Genomic DNA, 21718 nt, shown 5'->3' on the forward strand with positions numbered 1-21718 from the left:
TTTAACATTGCTCTCATTTGAATGTGGTCTAAATTTATTTATGTACCTTTCGTTTACTAAGTGTCACATATCAAAAAAAATATATATATATATATATATATTCTAGTAATTAAAATAAAATTAATTTAGAAATAATGTTTTATGTCGGTGTGGTGTGGGCCCGTGGCGTATCTGCTGTAAATTTAGCTGGCGGATTTAAATCATTTTTTTTTAAATAAATTATAAAGTCGTGGATTAATCAATTTCTTAATTTAGCCGCATTACAATATTTAAATCCATATTATATTATATGTTTTAAAATAAATGTAAATTGTGCGTGAATTATTCCAGAAACTTCCAAGATTTATGGAATGAAAAAAAAAAAAAAAAATTCCAGCGATAATCTCCCATATTATCCATGGAAATTGCCTTATTAATTTATTCGTATAAATATGAACTGTTTTTTTTTTTTATATTATTTATTTATTGAAATCAGTCTACAAAATTCTAGGATGAATTTGAAAATAACCTTTAAAAAAATTAAGTTTAAAATTATTTTGATGATAAAAATAAACATTCGAGTAAAAGAGAGGTATGTGAATAAACCGAGATCACATTCGAATGAGAGGTATTGATAATGAAACAACCCAAGTCCACTACCAGCACAAATTGTCATCTTTGAGTTTTCTGTGTTGGAAGATTTCTAAAATGTATGGAGAGGTTTCCACACTCTTATAAAGAATGTTTTGTTCTCCTCCCTAATTGATGTAAGATCTCACAATCCACCCTTTTCAAGGTTCAGCGTCTTGTTGGCACTCGTTTTTCTCTCTAATCGATGTGTCGGGATCTCACAAAAAATCACTATCTATATCAACAAAATGTATCTTCTTTTTCGGTAGCTCAATTGTAGAAACTCCATAGTTAAACGTGTTTGGCATGAAACAATTATTAGTTGGATGACTTCTTGGCAATTTTTCTAATATGCACGTGAGTGAAGAGAAAACATATTAAAAGAATCCTAAATTTGGGCCAAAGCTCTTAAAACGTGACATTTCATGGCCCATGAAATTGGTACTAGGTTTTGGTAAACAAGAAATAAAGAAAGAATAATATCACAAAAGCTTGTTTCTTTTTACAAATAATAATGAAGTTAGAGATATTCTTTTGAATTACTATACTCTTTATTAGAATCTAGATTTAATACTTAGTAATATCCGAAAATATATATAAATTTATACAACGAATTTTCTTTTACGTTCTTACAATTCTGATATTCATTTTGAGAAATTTTATTATTTCTACATCATTTATTTAACCTAAATTGAACAATATTTCGTCATCAACCGTTTGATAAAACAATAGCTAAAATTTACTAAAAACGAGTAGAAAGCAATTTGGAAAATAATTTGATAATTTTAACCGAAGAGGAGACTCACGAGCGTCCCAACCCATTTCCTTTTGTTTTACATACTGTGTTGCTCATTGTGAGATTCCACCTCGGTTGGAGGGAGGAACAAAATATTCTTTATAATGGGTAAATTTCTCTCATAATAACGCGTTCTAAAACTATGAAGCTAGCGATACGTAATAGGTCAAAGTCGACAATATCTACTAGCATTGGGCTTAAGTTATTGCACCCATTATCTTATATTTTTACGTCACTAATGTAACATCTAAAAGCTAAACATTTCGGGTTTGTGTGGATTACATTCGACTTGTATAAAATATAATAGATTATCAAAACCTAACTTTATGGGATTAAAGAGTAATTGAATTTTTTTCATTCATGAGATCGATAAACTTATAATTAATACGAATCAATCAAACTTACACATTATTTATTAACCTCGAATTCGACACACTTAACTCGTGAATATCATACTCGATCGAAGTTCATAATAAGAAGTTATGATTTCACCATCAAACACATCGACCCATCCGCAGCTCCTGTCGGGCTTCCGATTTCACCCCACCGACGAGGAGCTAGTGGTTCACGATCTTACATGAAAGCTGTCGTCTTCTCCTCTTCCAGCTCCGATCATCGGAGAGCTTGATTTGTACAAGTTCGATCCATGGGAGCTTCCAAGTAATGAACTTTATCGTTTTTTCTTAGCTTTATTTGAGGTTATAATGAAATGGGGTTTGTGGGTTATAGTATTAAAATATATTTTATATAGCCATTAAAATTTTTCCCTCGTTTGGTTAGTAGTATATTAAATAAGTTAGTTGAGTATTCTATTTAAACGTTGTGAACGAAGATTGGACCTTCAATCCCACTTCTGTTTCTCATTCTTAACATATAGGCAAGGCAGTATTTAGGAAGCAAAAATGGTATCTTTTTTTATTTCGAGAGAGCGGAAATATCCGAATGGGACGAGGCCGAATAGGGCGGCGATTTCTGGGTATTAGATGGCGACGGGAACTGACTATTGCGACCGCTAATGAAACTCAGAAAGTTGGCGTCAAGAAAGCCCTCGTCTTTTATGGTGGAAGGCCTCTTAAAAGTGTCAGAACTAATTGGATCATGCATGAGTATAGGCTTCTCCAAGTAAAGAGCATGAGTATATAAATGAGAAATCAACTCAGAGGAAAGCTCTATACCAAATGCTAAAGAATCATTGCAATAGAAATAAGATTCGGATTATCTTGTTGATCAAATATCTCAAAGCAATAACATTTGTTTAAAATTCGAAACCGTCCACAAGCAAGATTGATCATGTCAAACTTGAATGATTCTAAAATATGTCATCTAAACTACATAAAATTGCAAAGAAGAAGCTCAGCGAAGATTAGCTCTAGAGCTGTAGCGGAAGGAAGAAGAACGATAACGTGAGCTCGAGTTGATTCAGAAACAAAAAGAGGAGACAGCTCGGAGAACTAAGTTAGATGATAAGAATTTTGGTTATGTTTTACTGGGAGTTAGTGAAGAGTCAAAAGCTAAACGACTCTATGATATAGAAGCAGCAGATGAAAATAGTGCAGATGAAAATATTTCCTCTGGTTCTTTGGCTGAAGCAAGCTCCCCTACCTTAAATAAGGCGAGGAATAGGAGACCACCAGTCTGGATGAGAGACTATGCAATAGGAGAAGATTTTTGTAAAGAAGATGATGAAGCTCACTCGGTCATGTTTACCAAACTTCGCTCATGGCTAAAAGAAGGCAGAAATGCTCATTTTGCTACGTTTTCAAGTCTCTTTTACAATTACAACATACATGATTTTATATAGTCTCAAAATGAAACCCTTGACCTTCCATTAAGCATTTAAGAGTTATAACATTCGCACTCTGACTATAATTAACCACTAGGTAAATGTAACCTAAAACAAATAAAATAAAAGAAACCTGAAATGTATTAATGAAACATATAACTCTAAACTATAATCCATTCAAAATTTATAACAATGAACCTGGATTCTTTTTCAACGTGGCATGAATTGAAACATCTTTTGATAATTTTAACAACATTTTCTTCGCATCTCCCTTAAATTTTATATTGCATTATTGATGCCTTGGTTCATTTCAGATTTTATCTCTATTGGTATGAGGTCTTAAAGCAAAACCATAATAGCTTATATTCAAAGTGGACAATATCATACTAATGTGGAGGTTCGTTATTCCCAACATGGTATCATAGTCATACCCATATCTTAACTTTGACGTCAATAGAATCCTCAAGTGTCAAACAAAGAAGTTATGAGCTTTGAAAGTATACGCATAGCGACCAGATGTCAAACATACGATGTACTTTGTTTGAGTACTCGAGAAAAAGAGACCATAAAAGGGTTGTTCTTTTTAGCTCCCACGTTTATTTTAGCAATCGTACAACAAACAATATTTTTATAATTGAGTAGAAACATTATGTTATACACTAAAATTTCTCTTGTTCATCCAAAAACATCATACATTAGCTAAAACCACTTCCAAATCAATCATTTAGAAGAAGGTAGGGTTTGTCCATTCAAAAACGCAACAAAGAACGCCAATGAACTGCTTGGCTCGAAGGATGGCACTGCATGCCCAGCTCCCCTAAATGTTGCAAACGTTAGGCCAGCATATTCCTGGTACCACCCGCTCACCTGCACCCAATCGAACACGCTCAACTTTATTTGATAACGATTTTGTTTCAGTTTTCGGGTTTAAATCCCGTTCGAGAATCGGAATCATTACCTGCTTCTCATGGTACCAAGGCCTCCATGCCTTCGTAATTGGTAGACTGAGTGAACTAAGACTGTATCTTGTCGACAACACGGGAACTCTTCCATCGGTATCTCCACTGTTTCCATAACCAAATTTAGTTCAATTTATTTGATGAACATAGTTAAATCTCTCAAATTCAAATTAGATCTTAGTTAAGTAACGTAGAAATGTGTTTAAGGTGTTTTAATTACCTGTAGATCCATACCCTAAGCCCAGCTGCAATTAGCTTCTTGTATATAGGAATCATCGAAGGCTTTGAGTCTGACCAGTTTTCGAACATGGTGGTGCTGTTTTTCAATCTCATCAATGTCAGTGCACATCAAAAGATTAACCCGAATGAGTCGATGTCACGAACTTTAAAAAGTTTCGTTCTTTTTCTATAAATTTGATACCACAGTTAAAGTGGAAGGACTTACATAACATCATTTACAACACCATTACATAAATGGATGTGGTAGTTCATGGGTCAAAATTGATTTTTTAGATGATTTATGTATCACCGTTAGCCTCACGGTTTTAAAACGCGTCTTCTAGGGAGAAGTTTCTACGCACCCTTATAAAGAGTGTTTTGTTCCCCTCCCCAATGTGGGATCTCACAATCCACCCCCTTGGAGGCCCAACGTTCTCGCCGGCACATCGCTCAGTGTCTGCTCTGATATCATTTGTAACAACTCAAGCCCACAACTAGCAAATATTGCCTATTTTGACCCGTTACGTATCGTCGTCAGACTCACGGTTTTAGAACGCGTTTGATAGGGAGAAGTTTCCACACCCTTATAAAGAGTGCTCCGTCCTCTCTCCAACCGATGTGAGATCTCACAAATATCGATATCTTTTTTCAGATGATAATAACGATCTTAGTCTTCTATACCGTCATGAATAATATCACATATGCTTTCTAATTTATACATATTAGCTCACGTCAAGGTCAATGTTCATAGTTCAAAAACAAATTTCGAAGTTAGAAGTAAAAATGAAACTTTTCCAAACTTAAAAAGTAGAGGTATTATGTGTAATTTAACCCTAAATTCAAATTGTTTTTTTGGACCCGAAAAAAAAAAAAGAAAGGAAAAATGAACTACATACTTGCAAATGCTCCAATTTTTGAGTTGATGCCCATCACTCACATGGAGGGCTTTTTGCACGTCGAGTCTATTATAAAACGTTTTCGCATAGCCATCAAGGCACGGATCGTATCCACCCATCATTCTCGGCATCTGTTTCATCAAACAAAAACACGTTAACTACATGATATCATCCACTTTAAATGGACTAAAAACAAGATTTTTCTCGACTACCATGGTATTGGAACGCTTGATCATAAGTGTTTGCATGGAATTGCCATCAGCAGATGCAGAATTGGTCATGCAAAGAGGCGTATAAAGACTATAGATATCAATTTCTTTGTATTGTCTAAGCATTTCATCGACAGCACTACTACAATTATTGTTACTCCAAGTATCATTGCTATTAAAATCACAGCTTTCTCTTATAATTTTATGAGTTTCATCAGAAATAACTGCGTGGCTCCATGCATAATCCACCATCCCTTGCCAATCATCGCCATCAGAAGTTTCAGGGTTTCCCAACTGTGGGGAATCGATCAAAAATCATTATAAAATATGAACCGCAATTCAAAGATTTAGTGGAATTATATATACAATGAACATACCAAAACCCCGTGCAAATCGATGTGGAAGGAGGAATCTTTATTCCTATCGTGGATGAGCTCAGCCAGCTCAGGAACATATTTGCCTGTTTTTTTTTACAAGACATTTGATGTGGTTCATAAAAAAAACACGACATGAAATCAAGTGATTATCAGTGGGAAATCGATGAAAACCTGCGTAGCTTTCTCCTGCGATGTAAAATGTATGGTTTTTGTAGGATGGAAACTTGAGGAACCAGTTTTGTAGAAAGGTATAAGCATCGTTTGCTGTCCAAAAACATCACATAAAATCATGTTATATTGGGAAAGGAAGAATCTTTTCATTATAATACTCCAAAGTTAGGAACCACGACTCTCCACAATGGTATGATATTGTCCACTTTGAGTATAAGCTCTCGTGGCTTTGCTTTGGGCTTTCCTAGAAAGCCTCGTACCAATGAAGATGTATTCCTTACTTATAAATCCATGATAGTCCTCTTAATTAGCAAATGTGGGACTCCCTCCTAACAATCTCTGCCTCGAATCAAGTACACTATAGAGTCTCCCCTGAGGTCAATGTAGCCCTCGAACAGCCTTCTCTTAATCAAGGCTCGACTCCTTTCTCTTGAGCCCTCGAACAAAGTACACCCTTTGTTTGACACTTGAGTCGTTTTTTACTACACTTTCGAGGCTAGCAACTTCTTTATTCGACACTTGAGGATTCTATTGACATGACTAAGTTAAGAGCATGACTCTGATACTATTAGAAATCACAGACCTCCACAATGATATGATATTGTCCACTTTGAGCGTAAGCTCTCGTGGGTTTGCTTTGGGCTACCCCAAAAGACTTCATACCAGTGGAGATGTATTTCTTATTTATAAATCCACGATCATTTCTAAACACGTATTACCTGTAAATTCGTCGCCCAAGTTGTGGTAATCGGTAGTTGTATTTGTGTAAGAAAAGCCGACACCAATAGGAGATTCCAAGAACAACATATTGGCCTCTGCATCATATCATCATGATCATTAAAGTGTATTCTTTTCTTAAATTTTTTGAAAAAAATTTGAAAGATTTGGATAGAGATTGATAATGTTTTTATTTGAAATACCTTTATTCCAAGAATAGTCATTTAATTTGAGTCCATTTGCATCATTGTCCACTATGAAAGGACCAATCTCTTGTGTTGCTCCATAACCCACAGAGGAGCACCCAGGACCTGAAACCCAACCAAATAAACGAGAATCTTTTGTCACCTCACCTCAGAACAACATTGAAAATCGTAGGATGAAATGATTGATTACCTCCATTGAGCCAAAGAACCAAGGGTTTTTGGTCAGGGTGAGAGGCGGCTTCATAGAACCAGTAAAACAATGCCCTGCCATGGGGCTCGTGGACGGTGACATAGCCGGCGAAATGGCGGAATCCGACGAGGGGTTGGCCGGGCAAGTTAGTGACGAGGTCGTCTTGTCGGGAGTGATGAGTGTGTAAAGGCCATTGTGTTTTAGGCAATCCCAACGCAGGCGGCACAAGCAGAGCACAGACCACAAAAACCGTGCCCATTATTGAAACCTTCATAATGGTAAATAATATGTTAAGGAGAAGTGTTTATGAAGCATTGGAAACACACCCACTTCACCATTTATACACTCCAATCTTCTGAAATGAATTGGAGAGAGAGAGAGAGAGAGAGAGAGAGAGGGATATGCTGTCTTCCACGTGCCAAAACTGTGTTCATTTGATGCTCGGTCTTGTTTTTTCTTTCCTAATTTGCATTTTTGGTTTGGGTTTGGGATCTTATTTCAACCATTCGTTTAGAAGGGTTGTTTGATCTTTAGATGTTCTTCAAAATTTTTACAACAATTTAGAATCAGTTCTTCAGCTGCTTTCAAATTAGTTTTCTTTTGTTTCAATGGGGATAATCTTTTCTAACGATTTGGTTTGGTTGTTCTTATGGATGCTTGGGAAAATTAAAATTTTTTGTTGTAATTTATGTTTGAGTAACCTCCTATGAATTTGTAACCGCAAATATTGTCCGTTTTGACATGTTACTTATGTTGTATTGTCGTCAGTCTCACCGTTCTTGAAAATTTTTATAAGGAATGTTACGTTCCCCTCTCCTATTGACGTGGGATATCAGAATTCACTTCTTTTTGAGTCAGCATCCTCACTGATCGTTCCATGTCTGACTTTAATACTATTTGTAATAGCTCAAGCCCACCGCTAGCAGATATTGTACCTGTTACGTTTCGTCGTCAGCTCATGGTTTTACCTTGTAAGGAATGCTTTGTTCCTCTCTCCAACCGATGTGGGATCTCACAATTCACCTCCTTAGGGTTCCAGCGTCCTCGCTAACACACCATACTGTCTGGCTCTAATATTATTTGTAATAGCTCAAGTCTGCCGCTAGCATATATTTTACATGTTAAATGTCGCCATCAGCCTCACGGTTTTAGAACGTGTATGTTAGGGAGAGATTTCCACACCTTTATAAGTTATGCTTCGTTCCCCTTTACAACCGAGGTAGGATCCCATAGAATTTCCTTAACAACATACCATAGAAAACAAAACATGTGCTTGTCTGTAAAGGCAACCGTCGACCTAAATATAATTCAACTAGTCATAACATATAATTGTGACGAAAAGCTGATGTCTGTTCAAATCTCCTCAAATCTGAAGCACATTAAACATTAGTGGGATTAAAGAGTAATTGTATTTATACCATTCATGAAATCGATGAACTTATAATTAATACGAATCAATCAAATTTACAAATTAAACATAAACTCAATTTCTTAACCTCAAATTCGAGGCACCTAACTCGTGAATAACATACTCGATCGAAGTTCATAATAAGAGGTTTTAGTATGCGACTTGTGAAGCATGCCATACGCCTTGATATAAATAATTTGTTTTTGGTTTCACATGTGAACACTTCCACAAGGGAAGCATGATACCCAAAACAAATCAAAACCCTCTAGAAATCTCCACACACACACACAAAAAAAAAAAGGTTTTGTTCTTCACCTCTTCCAGCTCCGATCATTGCGGAGCTCGAGTTGTACTAGTTCGGTTCATGGGAGCTTCCATGTAATGAACTTTATCGTTTTTTCTAAACTTTATTTGAGGTTATAATGAAATGGGGTCTGTGGGTTAAAATATATTTTATATGACCGTAATGAGTTAGAATTTTTCCCTGATTTGGTTAGTAGTATATTAAATAAGTTAGTTGATAGCTTACTTAAACGTTGTGAACATTAATGAAAATCAGGCTTTCAATCCCACTTATGTTTCTCATTCTTAACATATAGGCGAGGCGGTGTTTGGAAAGTAAAAATGATATTTTTTACTCCGAGAGAGCGAAAATATCCGAACAGGACGAGGCCGAATAGGGCGGCGATTTCTGGGTATTGGAAGGTAGCGGGAACTGATAAGGCTATTGTGGCCTGTCAAGGATAGTTAATATTTGACTTACATACCATATTTGCCATTTTATTAAAGACAAATATACTGTATTCATTTATTATTACCATATTATTTGTAATTTCCTATATTTATATTATATTCATTTATTATTCTTTCTTTCATTACCATATTATTTGTAATTTACCATATTTATCTCGTAACAACGGTAGAAAACAAAATAATGATGATAATTAATAATTAAACAATTAAAATAATAATTTTCTCTCCACTACTTGCTGCTCCTTCTTCTCCCAACTATCTCTCCTCAACCAACTCCTCCGTCAAAATTCAATATAGGATGCCTAGGTTGTTCCTGCAACAATTAAAAAAAAAAACCAACAACAAGATTTACCCGGAGTGATGGGGATTTAATTGGAGAGATAGATTAGAGATTTAATTTGAGAGACAGATATTGTAGATTTAATTGGAGAGACAGATTTTAGAGATTTAATTGGAGAGAGATTTTTCTTTGTGATTAAGGTAAGTCATTTTTCACATCTCCTTTTGATATATCCAATCGTGTTACAAGAAATAAGGTCAGAATCCAATTTTCTTTTCCTTTATCTAATTATTCAGAATCAAATCTATTGCTTATTTAGATTTTAATTAGCATTTTAGGTGATAGACATAACTAGAATCAATGAGGCCAATATTTGTAAATAGAATTAAAAGAAAAAGGAAAGTAAATACATAACCGAAAAAGAAAAAGATGGAAGAGAGAAAGTAAATACACAAGAATATGGAAGATTTGGTGAAAAAAATTTTAGAAGGATAAATACAAAGAGGAAAAGGAAAAGTTTAACAAAGACATTGAAGATTTGTGAAAAAACAGATGAAATATAGAGTAGTAAAATAATGGGAGATATGGAAAAGAAAATAGATGTAAAGAAAAATATATGGTAAATAAATATATGACATGAAAATGAAATTATAACTGACATAAATAAACATTTAAAACTTTATTCATGGAAAGCCTCTCATCTTCCCATGATGTTTAACACATGGGCCAATGTAAATGAGAGAAATAATTTTATAGAAGTTCGAACTTGAAACTGATGTCATGAACTTACATAGGTTGACTTGATTTCAAAATATATAATCAAACTTCATTAAGGATAAATTTGTGACAACAACTTAAGCTAATTAGGTAAGTGACCTTACTATCGGCTCGGTCGAAGGACTTATGTTATGTATGACGACACGTGCCCAGTGGTCCTTGCACGTGTCATTTATGCTTCATGTTATGTGATGATGTGATGATGTGATGACGTGATGACGTTAGATGATGATGTGTTGTTGTTGTATGATGATGTGATGATGTTATATGAATGACGTACTTGGTATGCTTGATGCACTTTATGGCAATATGACGAGTATGATGATTGCGTGACGTTTACCTTAATATGAAGATGTTTTCCACATTAAGCATGCTATATGATGATGAGTGCCATATTGCATCATGTCGTTAGATCGACATAGGACACAACCCTAAGAGCATGATAACAATATTAATATAAATATCTACGAGTATGTGTTACCTAGAGTAATAAAGAGATGAGACTAGAGGGTTGTATCAGAAGAGACGTTATGATGGATTTAGAGGGACCTCATGCATATGTATGTTCATAAGCATAGGCCTACTTCCCCTAGAGATGATGAGTGTGGATGCGCACAGTGCGATGATGAGTGCGAATGTGCACGAGCGCAAATGCGCACACATGAGGGTATTCATGAGGCACATGACACTATGGGATTCCGCTGACCTCCGGACGCCGCTACAGATTAGCTTGACCAGAGGGTCCAGGGAGTGTGCAAGCACTCTGGGGATTCACACTCGCACGTGTGAGTCATGTGTAAGGAAGTACTACACATCCAATTTGTCCGAGACTGGAGGCCACCCTTATGATGATTAGAGATAGCTCCCTAAATCATGATTGCATGTGTTTGCATTTGCATGGCTCCCTATAGTGGGGTCACTTACTGAGTATTCTTTGAAATACTCAGGCCGTGTGCCACATCATTTTTCAGGTAAAGGCAAAGCGCACTTGTACGGAGGACGGCGACATTGCGAGCAGAGATTGTGGCACGTGCATAGGGTAGACTCATATTTAAATTCCTAGTTAAGTTAGAATAGGTTGTTTTGCATTTCATTGTTTTAAACTATTTTGTATTTGTTTTTATTTTCTCTAAATTTCAGTATTTTGTATTTAAACACGTAAGACCATGGCTGTGTTTTTTCCAGAGAAAAAGTTGTTTTAAGCATTTTTCGAAGTTTACGTTATAAATGATATTTATGTAAGAGTTATATTTCTGCATTACATGTTACATATTGCCGTCAGCCTCACGGTTTTAGAACGTGTATGTTAGGGAGAGATTTCCACACCTTTATAAGTTATTCTTCGTTCCCCTCTACAACCGATGTAGGATCCCATAGAATTTCCTTAACAACATACCATAGAAAACAAAACATGTGTTTGTTTGTAAAGGCAACGGTTGACCTAAATATAATTCAACTAGTCATAACACTAATAATGTGTGGATATTTTTTAAAATAACTACAAATATTGTTGGTATTTTAGTGAATTTAGGATATTTGAAATTTAACAACCGGACAAAATTGGTTTTTTTTTTCTTTAATTTTTTTTCATGTTTTTGAGGTTTGATTGTACTATGCATGATGTTGGTTGATGGTTGGGTTTTATGTCGAATTTCATGAAAAACACAGCAGAAGCATCAATAATCAAAGAGTGCGAAATGGAGGAACATTCTATGGCGGCGGCCGGGAGGCAGCTAAATCCAGTAGCTGGGGAGGACACAAAGGCAGCGGGAATTGTTACTTAGACATTGTCGCCTTATCAGGCGGAGGTGAGGAGATAATTAATCATCAAAACAGTTCGAATATCTCGAAGTTACCTTTGTCGAGATGTAGCTCAAAAGTCGCCAAACGTGGCCACCTTTGGGGCGGCGGAAAGCCACACCGGCTCGATCTTACCAATAGCTACAATGGCGGCGTGACTACCAGAGCTGAAGAAAATACAATCTCGTAAGTGTCACTTCTCAACCATCTTCTGGTGCAAAACGCAGCGTTTCAATTGGTTGCGCCGCTTATTGGGTGTAGGTTGTAATTATGATAATATTAGAGATTTATGATATCATTATATCTTATAATTAGTGAAATAAAATTAATTAATGACACAAGAAGATGTATATATATCAGAGAATACAAGATATTAAGAAAATCTACCTAAGAATCTGGAGTAAACAAATCCAAACAAAACAAAATCTAATCTAATCAAATCAAAATTAAATCAAATCCAAACTAAATCTAACTCCTATAGATTTAATCAAATACAACAATCTAAACAAATACGTGATCTTTAACACTCTTCCTTGTTTAGATGTCGTGAATTCCAAGCTTTTTCCTGAACACTCATCTTATTCAAATTATCTTTCTGTTTAGAGGTCGATCAACCAACTCTCTTGTTTTGTTTTTCTCGATCACCGAAGGCTCCTCCTCTGACAAGTGCATCATCAACCAAAGCATCTTGTTGTTCATCTTCAGACTCTTCTAACATGCTACCAAAGATTAAATTGTTTGGTGCATTAGAAATTTGATTCACCCTCGTTAGTCTTGGCTCATAATAACACGACTAGTGTGTGGTTGAAAAACTCTGTAAGCTTTGGATATAGTGCTAGACCCAACAAAAATGCCAGCTTCTGCCTTTTTTTCAAGCTTATCTTGATCTGTGAAATGTAAGTGAAGCAAAGACACCAAAATACTCTAAGGAACCTTAAAGAAAGTTTGTAACAATACCAAACTTCAAATGATGTGAGGTCCTTCACAGCTTTTGTTGAAATTCGATTTTGCAAGCACACAACAGTATTTGTTGCTTTTCCCCAAAAACGTTTTGGAAGATCCTTCTCATGAAGCATGCATCTCGTCATCTTCATTATGAACCTATTCCTCCTTTCACTGACGTCATTCTGTTAAGGATTGTATGGTGCTGTCAATTGATGTTCAGTTCCAGCCTCTTCACAAAACCTATTAAAATTTTCTGAAGTGTACTCTTTGTGATTATTTGATCTTATAGTCCGAATCAAGCATGCACTTTCATTCTCAACTCTGGCTTTAAATTTCCAAAATACACCCGCAACTTCTGACTTTTGCTTCAGCAAGAGGATCCAACACATTCTTGTAGATCATCAATAAAAAGAATGTAATAAAGATTACCATTTAATGATGGTGTTCGCTGAGGACCACAAAGATCAGTATGCACCAACTGCAATTTTTCCGAGGCTCTCCATGCCTGTTTAGGAAAGGGTTGCCTATGTTGCTTCCCAAAATTACAAGCACGACAAGGAAGCATGTCATCATCAATGTTAGCAAGTCCTTCTACCAGCTTCTTTGACTGCATCGGAAGCAAACTTCGATGATAAAAGTGCCCAAGTCTTTTGTGTCAAATCTCAGTGGCACTAGCTCTGGATATAAAGGTCATCTGCTCTATCTCCATCGGATTTAGAGCAAAGCTTTTTCATTTCATTTTGACATTGAACAAGTCTTTGCCACTAGCATCTTTGATCAAGCATTGCTTATTCTCAAACAACACTTTATAGCCTTTATCAAGTAACTGACCAACGCTTAAGAGATTTTGATCAATTTTAGGTACAAATGAAACATCTGCAATAAATTTTGTACCTTCATAACTTGTTATAGCTACTGTGCCTTTTCCTTTGACTTCCAAGTGTTCACCATTGCCAATCCTCACTCTCTTGACTTCAGTGTCACTTAATTCCTAAAAAAAACTCCTTGTCATATGTCATATGATTTGTGCACCCACTGTCAATCAACCATCTCTCGCTTGATTCTTTGCCTGAGGAACAAGTGACCGCAAACAATTGATCTTCTTCTTCTTGATCAACTACCTGTGCATCTACTTCTTTCACCTGTCCTTTGACTTTGCAGATCACAGCTTCATGTCCAAGTTGATTGCATTTGGAGCATTTGGCGTCAGGTCTTTTCCAACACTTGTATGGTGCATGGCCTTTCTACTCACAATCGCCGCAAGGTGGATAGGATTTTTTGAAACATCCTCCTTTTGTCTTTTGATAATTGGCAGATGAATCTCCATTCGTCGATTGGTTTTTGAAAATTTTCTTGTTTTTATACCCGTTGTTCTCTTGATACTTAACAAGTAAGGCACCTTCAATCATCCCTTCTTGCCTCATAGCCCTCCTTTGCTCTTCTGCTTGTAAAGCGTTCAAGAGCTCTGTAAGAGAAATCTTTGATAGGTCTTTGGTGTTCTCCAGAGTAGTAATGGTGACTTCAAACTTCTCTGGAACAGTGACTAGCAGCTTTTCAACGATCCTGGAATCATTTAACACATAACCAAGCAATCTCACCTTGTTGGCAATGCTGAGAAGTCTGTCAGAGTACTCTTTCACCGACTCCGACTCCTTCATCTTCTGCAACTCAAAATCTCTAATCAAATTCAGGACTTTCATTCCACGAATCCTCTCATCTCCTTCATATTCAGCCTTGAGATAATCTCAGATTTCCTTTGCTGTTTTGAGGGACATTATTCGCATGAAGATCATTTGAGATACAACGGCAAATAGGCAAGCTTTTGCCTTTGATTTCCTTGTCTTCTTTTCCTTCTGTACTTTGATTTGTGCTACAGTAGGATTTGCTAGAAGCGGAGGGACCTCGTAATCCTCTTCTATTGCTTCCCAAAGATCCAAGGCTTCCAAATAAGTCTCCATACGAACTGCTCAGATTTGATAATTGTCTCCATCGAAGACTGATGGTGCAACAGCTGAAAAATTGGATTCTCCTCCCATTTTGATCTCACATATCCCCTGAGAAGATATCTCTGATACAAATTGTTAGTGAAATAGTGAGTGATTGAATGGTTGATAACAAGATTGTATTATGAAGAGCAAGAATACTCTGTATATATACAGAAAATACAAAAAGATATTTAGAAGCATCAAAAAGATTTATTTATTTGTTTTTTTTTTTTTTCATCATCAAAGAATGAATCATTGATATTTTGTTTGTATAGACGGTTCACATGGACTATCACCTTGAGGATTGTTGAAGTCTTGCATTCACTAATTTTAAGAAAGATCATGAGTATATAAGTGAGAGACACTGATAAGGAATCAACAAAAGGAAAAGCTCGGGTGTCAAATGATAAGGAATCAACACAAAGAAAGTTTTGATACCGAGGGATAAGAAATCACTACAAGAGAAGTAAGATTCAGATTACCTTGTTGATCAAATATCTTAAGACAAAAACACTCTTTTAAGTGTAATTACTTTACCAGCAATATTGATGATGTCAAGCTTGCAGTCTAAACGGCATAGAATTGCAATGAAACTTAGCTCTGGGCTAAATAATCATTTTACTACATTTTTAAGTCTCTTTCACTAATACAATGAACATGGCTTTAAATAACCTCAAAATGAAACCCGAGTTGTAACATTTATACTTTATGACCATAATTAACTATTATGTAAATGTAATCTAAAGTAAATAAAAAATCCTAAAATGCATTAATGAAACATGGTAACTCTAAACTATGATCCATCCAAAATTTATAACAATAAATCTTGAATCTTCTTGAATGTGGCATGAATTGAAACATATTTTGATAATTTTAACAATATTTTCTTCACATCTTCCATAAAATTTATATTTCACTATTGATGTCTTGGTTCATATCAGACACTATCTCTACTCGTATGAGGCCTTAAAGCAAAACCATAATAGCTTATATTCAAAGTGGACAATTGAGGCCTTAAAGCAAAACCATAATAGCTTATATTCAAAGTGGACAATATTATACTAATCTGGAGGTTCGTTATTCCCAACATGGTATCATAGTCATACCCATATTTTAACTTAGTCACGTCAATAGAATCATCAAGTGTCAAACAGATAAGTTATGAGCTTCGAAGGTATAGTCATAGCGACTAGGTGTCAAACAGACAGTGTACTTTGTTTGAGAACTCGAGAAAAAGAGACCTCAAAAGAGTTGTTCTTTTTACCTCCCACGTTTGTTTTAGCAATCATACAACAAACAGTATCTTTATAATTGAGCAGAAACATTATGTTATACACTAAAATTTCTCTTGTTCATCCAAAAACATCATTAATTAAACCTTCTAATACGAATACATTAGCTAAAACCACTTCCAAATCAATCATTTAGAAGAAGGTAGGGATTGTCCATTCAGAAACGAAGCAAAGAACGCCAATGAACTGCTTGGCTTGAAGCATGGCACTGCATGCCCAGCTCCCCTAAATGTTGCAAACGTTAGGCCAGCATATTCCTGGTACCACCCGCTCACCTGCGCCCAATCGAACACGCTCAGCTTTATTTGATAACGATTTTGTTTTAGTTTTCGGGTCTAAATCCCGTTCGAGAATCGGAATCATTACCTGCTTCTCATGGTACCAAGGCCTCCAGGCCTTCGTAATTGGTAGACCAAGTGAACTAAGACTGTATCTTGTCGACAACACGGGAACTCTTCCATCGGTATCTCCACTGTTTCCATAACCAAATTTAGTTCAATTTATTTGATGAACATACTTAAATCTCTCAAATTCAAATTAGATCTTAGTTAAGTAACGTAGAAATGTGTTTAAGGTGTTTTAATTACCTGTAGATCCATACCCTAAGCCCAGCTGCAATTAGCTTCTTGTATATAGGAATCATCGAAGGCTTTGAGTCTGACCAGTTTTCGAACATGGTGGTGCTGTTTTTCAATCTCATCAATGTCAGTGCACATCAAAAGATTAACCCGAATGAGCGATGTCACGAACTTTAAAAAGTTTCGTTCTTTTTCTATAAATTTGATACCACAGTTAAAGTGGAAGGACTTACATAACATCATTTACAACACCATTACATAAATGGATGTGGTAGTTCATGGGTCAAAATTGATTTTTTAGATGATTCATGTATCACCGTTAGCCTCACGGTTTTAAAACGCGTCTTTTAGGGAGAAGTTTCTACGCACCCTTATAAAGAGTGTTTTGTTCCCCTCCCCAATGCAGGATCTCCCAATCCACCCCCTTGGAGGCCCAACGTTCTCGCCGGCACATCGCTCAGTGTCTGCTCTGATATCATTTGTAACAACTCAAGCCCACAACTAGCAAATATTGCCTATTTTGACCCGTTACGTATCATCGTCAGACTCACGGTTTTAGAACGCGTTTGATAGGGAGAAGTTTCCACACCCTTATAAAGAGTGCTCCGTCCTCTCTCCAACCGAGGTGAGATCTCACAAATATCGATATCTTTTTTCAGATGATAACAATGATCTTAGTCTTCTATACAGTTATGAATAATATTACATATGCTTTCTAGTTTATATATATTAACTCACGTCAAGGTCAATGTTCATAGTTCAAATTTCGAAGTTAGAAGTAAAAATGAAACTTTTCCAAACTTAAAAAGTAGAGGTATTATGTGTAATTTAACCCTAAATTCAAATTGTTTTTTTGGACCCGGAAAAAAAAAAAAAGAAAGGAAAAATGAACTACATACTTGCAAATGCTCCAATTTTTGAGTTGATGCCCATCACTCACATGGAGGGCTTTTTGCACATCGGGTCTATTATAAAACGTTTTCGCATAGCCATCAAGGCACGGATCGTATCCACCCATCATTCTCGGCATCTGTTTCATCAAACAAAAACACGTTAACTACATGATATCATCCACTTTAAACGTACTAAAAGAATAAGAAATTTCTCGACAACCATGGTATTGGAACGCTTGATCATAAGCGTTTGCATGGAATGGCCATCAGCAGATGCAGAATTGGCCATGCAAAGAGACGTATAAAGACTATAGATATCAATTTCTTTGTATTGGCTAAGCAATTCATCAACCGCATCACTACAAGTATTATTACTCCAAGTATCATTGCTATTAAAATCACAACTTTCTCTTATAATTTTATGAGTTTCATCCGAAATAACTGCATGGCTCCATGCATAATCCACCATCCCTCGCCAATCATCACCATCAGAAGTTTCAGGGTTCCCCAACTGTGATGAATCAATCAAAAATCATTATAAAATATGAACCACAAATCAAAGATTTAGTGGAATTATATAAACAATGAACATACCAAAACCCCATGCAAATCGATGTGAAAGGAGGAATCTTTATTCCTATCATAGATGAGCTCAGCCAGCTCAGGAACATATTTGCCTGTTTTTTTTACAAGACATTTGATGTGATTAATAAAAAACATGACATGAAATCAAGTGATTATCGGTGGGAAATCGATGAAAACCTGCATAGCTTTCTCCTGCAATGTAAAATGTATGGTTTTTGTAGGATGGAAACTTGAGGAACCAGTTTTGTAGAAAGGTATAAGCATCGTTTGCTGTCCAAAAACATCACATAAAATCATGTTATATTGTGAAAGGAAGAATCTTTTTATTATAATACTCCAAAGTTAGAAACCACAACTCTCTACAATGGTATGATATTGTCCACTTTGAGTATAAGCTCTCGTGGCTTTGCTTTGGGCTTCCCCAGGAAGCCTCGTACCAATGAAGATGTATTCCTTACTTATAAACCCATGATAGTTCTCTTAATTAGCAAATGTGGGACTCCCTCCTAACAATCTCTGCCTCGAATCAAGTACACTATAAAGTCTCCCTTGAGGTCAATGTAGCCCTCGAACAGCCTCCTCTTGATCAAGGCTCGACTCCTTTCTCTTGAGCTCTCGAACAAAGTACACCCTTTGTTTGACACTTGAGTCGTTTTTTACTACACTTTCGAGGCTAGCAACTTCTTTATTCGACACTTGAGGATTCTATTGACATGACTAAGTTAAAGGCATGACTCTGATACCATGTTAAGAACAACGACCTCCACGATGGTATGATATTGTTGACTTTGAATATAAGCTCTCAAGAAGATCTCATATTAATGGAGATATATTTCTTATTTATAAATCTATGATCATTCCCCAAACACCCATTACCTGTAAATTCGTCGCCCAAATTGTGGTAATCGGTAGTTGTATTTGTGTAAGAAAAGCCGACACCAATAGGAGATTCCAAGAACAACATATTGGCCTCTGCATCATATCATCATGATCATTAAAGTGTATTCTTTTCTTAAATTTTTTGAAAAAAATTTGAAAGATTTGGATAGAGATTGATAATGTTTTTATTTGAAATACCTTTATTCCAAGAATAGTCATTTAATTTGAGTCCATTTGCATCATTGTCCACTATGAAAGGACCAATCTCTTGTGTTGCTCCATAACCCACAGAGGAGCACCCAGGACCTGAAACCCAACCAAATAAACGAGAATCTTTTGTCACCTCACCTCAGAACAACATTGAAAATCGTAGGATGAAATGATTGATTACCTCCATTGAGCCAAAGAACCAAGGGTTTTTGGTCAGGGTGAGAGGCGGCTTCATAGAACCAGTAAAACAATGCCCTGCCATGGGGCTCGTGGACGGTGACATAGCCGGCGAAATGGCGGAATCCGACGAGGGGTTGGCCGGGCAAGTTAGTGACGAGGTCGTCTTGTCGGGAGTGATGAGTGTGTAAAGGCCATTGTGTTTTAGGCAATCCCAACGCAGGCGGCACAAGCAGAGCACAGACCACAAAAACCGTGCCCATTATTGAAACCTTCATAATGGTAAATAATATGTTAAGGAGAAGTGTTTATGAAGCATTGGAAACACACCCACTTCACCATTTATACACTCCAATCTTCTGAAATGAATTGGAGAGAGAGAGAGAGAGAGAGAGAGAGAGGGATATGCTGTCTTCCACGTGCCAAAACTGTGTTCATTTGATGCTCGGTCTTGTTTTTTCTTTCCTAATTTGCATTTTTGGTTTGGCTTTGGGATCTTATTTCAACCATTCTTTTAGAAGGGTTGTTTGATCTTTACATGTTCTTCACAACTTTTACAACAATTTAGAATCAGTTCTAGAGCTGTTTTCAAATTAGTTTTCTTTGATTACTTGTTTTTATCCAAATCTTTTTTTTTTTTTTTTTTTTCATGGGAAAGGCTTCTACACCCTTATAAAAAAAATGTTTTCTAACTCTCTTTTGTTAAGGTGGGATATCATAATCCACCTCCTTTGGGGGGCCAGCGTCCTCACTGATACACTGCTCGGTGTCTAGCTCTAATACCATTTGTAATCCCTTCTCCTATTGATGTGCAATCCACCTCCTTTGAGGGCCAGCGTCCTTACTGATACATCATTCAGTGTCTAGCTCTAATACCCTTTGTAATAGCTCAAGCTCACCGCTAGCAGATATTGCACCTGTTACATTTCACCGTCAGCTCACGGTTTTACCTTATAAGGACTGTTTCGTTCCCCTCTCCAACCGATGTGAGATTTCATAATCCACCCCCTTAGAAGTCCAACGTCCTCGCTGACACACCACCTGATGTCTGGCTCTAATATTATTTGTAATAGCTCAAACCTACCGCTAGCAGATATTTTACCTGTTACATATCGCCGTTAGCTTCACGATTTTAGAACGTGTATGTTAGGGAGAAAACAAAACATGTGCTTGTCTGTAAAGGCAACCGTCGACCTAAATAATTCAACTAGTCATAAGATACAATTTTGACATACAACTTTGTATGAACGAAGTCCTAAGGATTGTAAACTTGGAGTTGTTTTGATTTCCTTTTGATTTCCTTTTGAGGAATGCTTTTATGGAGATCCATTTCAAAAGTAAACAACATGCAACTGAGATTACTTTTAGTACTGAAGCGTGTGGTAATATCACAGTGTTTAAAAGGAATTTTGCGTAAGCCACTATCGATTCTAATCAAAAAGGACAAAACAATTACGACATATTTATAAAACACTGTTCTGTCCAATTACATAGCCAAAAACCACACACATACTTTGGTCATGTTTCATTGCTTGTTTAGTTGGTTGAGCTGGTGCAAGAGCTCAGTCCACTAGTAGCAAATATTGTTCGCGTTGATCTATTACGTATCGGTGTCAGCCTCACAATTTTAAAATGCATCTATTAGAGAGAGGTTTCTACATCCTTATAAGAAATGTTTCGTTTTCCTCACCAATCGATGTGGGATCTCACAATCCAATTCCTTGAGGCCCAGCGTCCTTGCTGGCACACCACCCAGTTTCTAGCTCTAATACCATACATCACGGGTTAAAACAGACAATATCTACCAACTATCGGCTTAGACTGTAACAAATGGTATCAGGGCCAGACACTGGACAGTGTGTCAACGAGAAAGTTGTGCCCTCAAAGGAGTGGATTATGAGATCCTACATCGGTTGGAGAGGGGAAACCTCTCCCAACCGTGAGATTGACGGCCATATGTAACTGGTCAAAGCAAACAATACTGCTAGTGGTGAGCTTGTAGTATTACAAATGGTATCAAAGCC

General features: G+C 36.4%; 3 protein-coding genes and 1 pseudogene across 4 annotated transcripts; 1 reads left to right on the top strand and 3 right to left on the bottom strand.

The window, feature by feature from the left end:
* The first annotated feature begins 1887 nt into the window (after window positions 1-1887).
* LOC111802144 (NAC transcription factor 25-like) lies at window positions 1888-12418 on the top strand (annotated as a pseudogene).
* On the bottom strand, window positions 3885-7506 carry LOC111785241 (serine carboxypeptidase-like 31). The gene is made up of 10 exons (XM_087126747.1): window positions 7133-7506; window positions 6940-7047; window positions 6739-6834; window positions 6020-6112; window positions 5849-5931; window positions 5475-5765; window positions 5263-5393; window positions 4368-4463; window positions 4147-4252; window positions 3885-4055 (listed from the first exon to the last, which is right to left on the bottom strand). Exons 1-10 carry the CDS (start codon window positions 7404-7406, stop codon window positions 3909-3911), a joined length of 1425 nt encoding a protein of 474 aa, XP_086982873.1. The 5' UTR covers window positions 7407-7506; the 3' UTR covers window positions 3885-3908.
* A 342-nt stretch (window positions 12419-12760) lies between the features above and the next one.
* On the bottom strand, window positions 12761-14795 carry LOC147791327 (uncharacterized). Its single transcript, XM_087126624.1, has 2 exons — window positions 14461-14795; window positions 12761-12869 (listed from the first exon to the last, which is right to left on the bottom strand). Exons 1-2 carry the CDS (start codon window positions 14793-14795, stop codon window positions 12761-12763), a joined length of 444 nt encoding a protein of 147 aa, XP_086982750.1.
* Window positions 14796-16368: 1573 nt separating this feature from the next.
* LOC111802498 (serine carboxypeptidase-like 31) lies at window positions 16369-20035 on the bottom strand. Of its 2 annotated transcripts, XM_087126702.1 has the most exons (10): window positions 19699-20029; window positions 19506-19613; window positions 19305-19400; window positions 18606-18698; window positions 18438-18520; window positions 18064-18354; window positions 17850-17980; window positions 16960-17055; window positions 16739-16844; window positions 16369-16647 (listed from the first exon to the last, which is right to left on the bottom strand). In XM_087126702.1, the coding sequence occupies exons 1-10, from the start codon at window positions 19970-19972 to the stop codon at window positions 16501-16503; spliced, it is 1425 nt and encodes a 474-aa protein (XP_086982828.1). In that variant the 5' UTR covers window positions 19973-20029; the 3' UTR covers window positions 16369-16500. The 2 variants fall into 2 exon arrangements, with proteins under 2 accessions (XP_086982828.1, XP_086982829.1); XM_087126703.1 differs by lacking the exon at window positions 18064-18354 and having other exon boundaries at window positions 19699-20035.
* Between the last annotated feature and the right edge of the window lie 1683 nt (window positions 20036-21718).

This window comes from Cucurbita pepo, chromosome 9, assembly GCF_057944985.1.
Source record: "Cucurbita pepo subsp. pepo isolate OVF chromosome 9, ASM5794498v1, whole genome shotgun sequence".
Classification (NCBI taxonomy): Eukaryota; Viridiplantae; Streptophyta; class Magnoliopsida; order Cucurbitales; family Cucurbitaceae; genus Cucurbita; species Cucurbita pepo.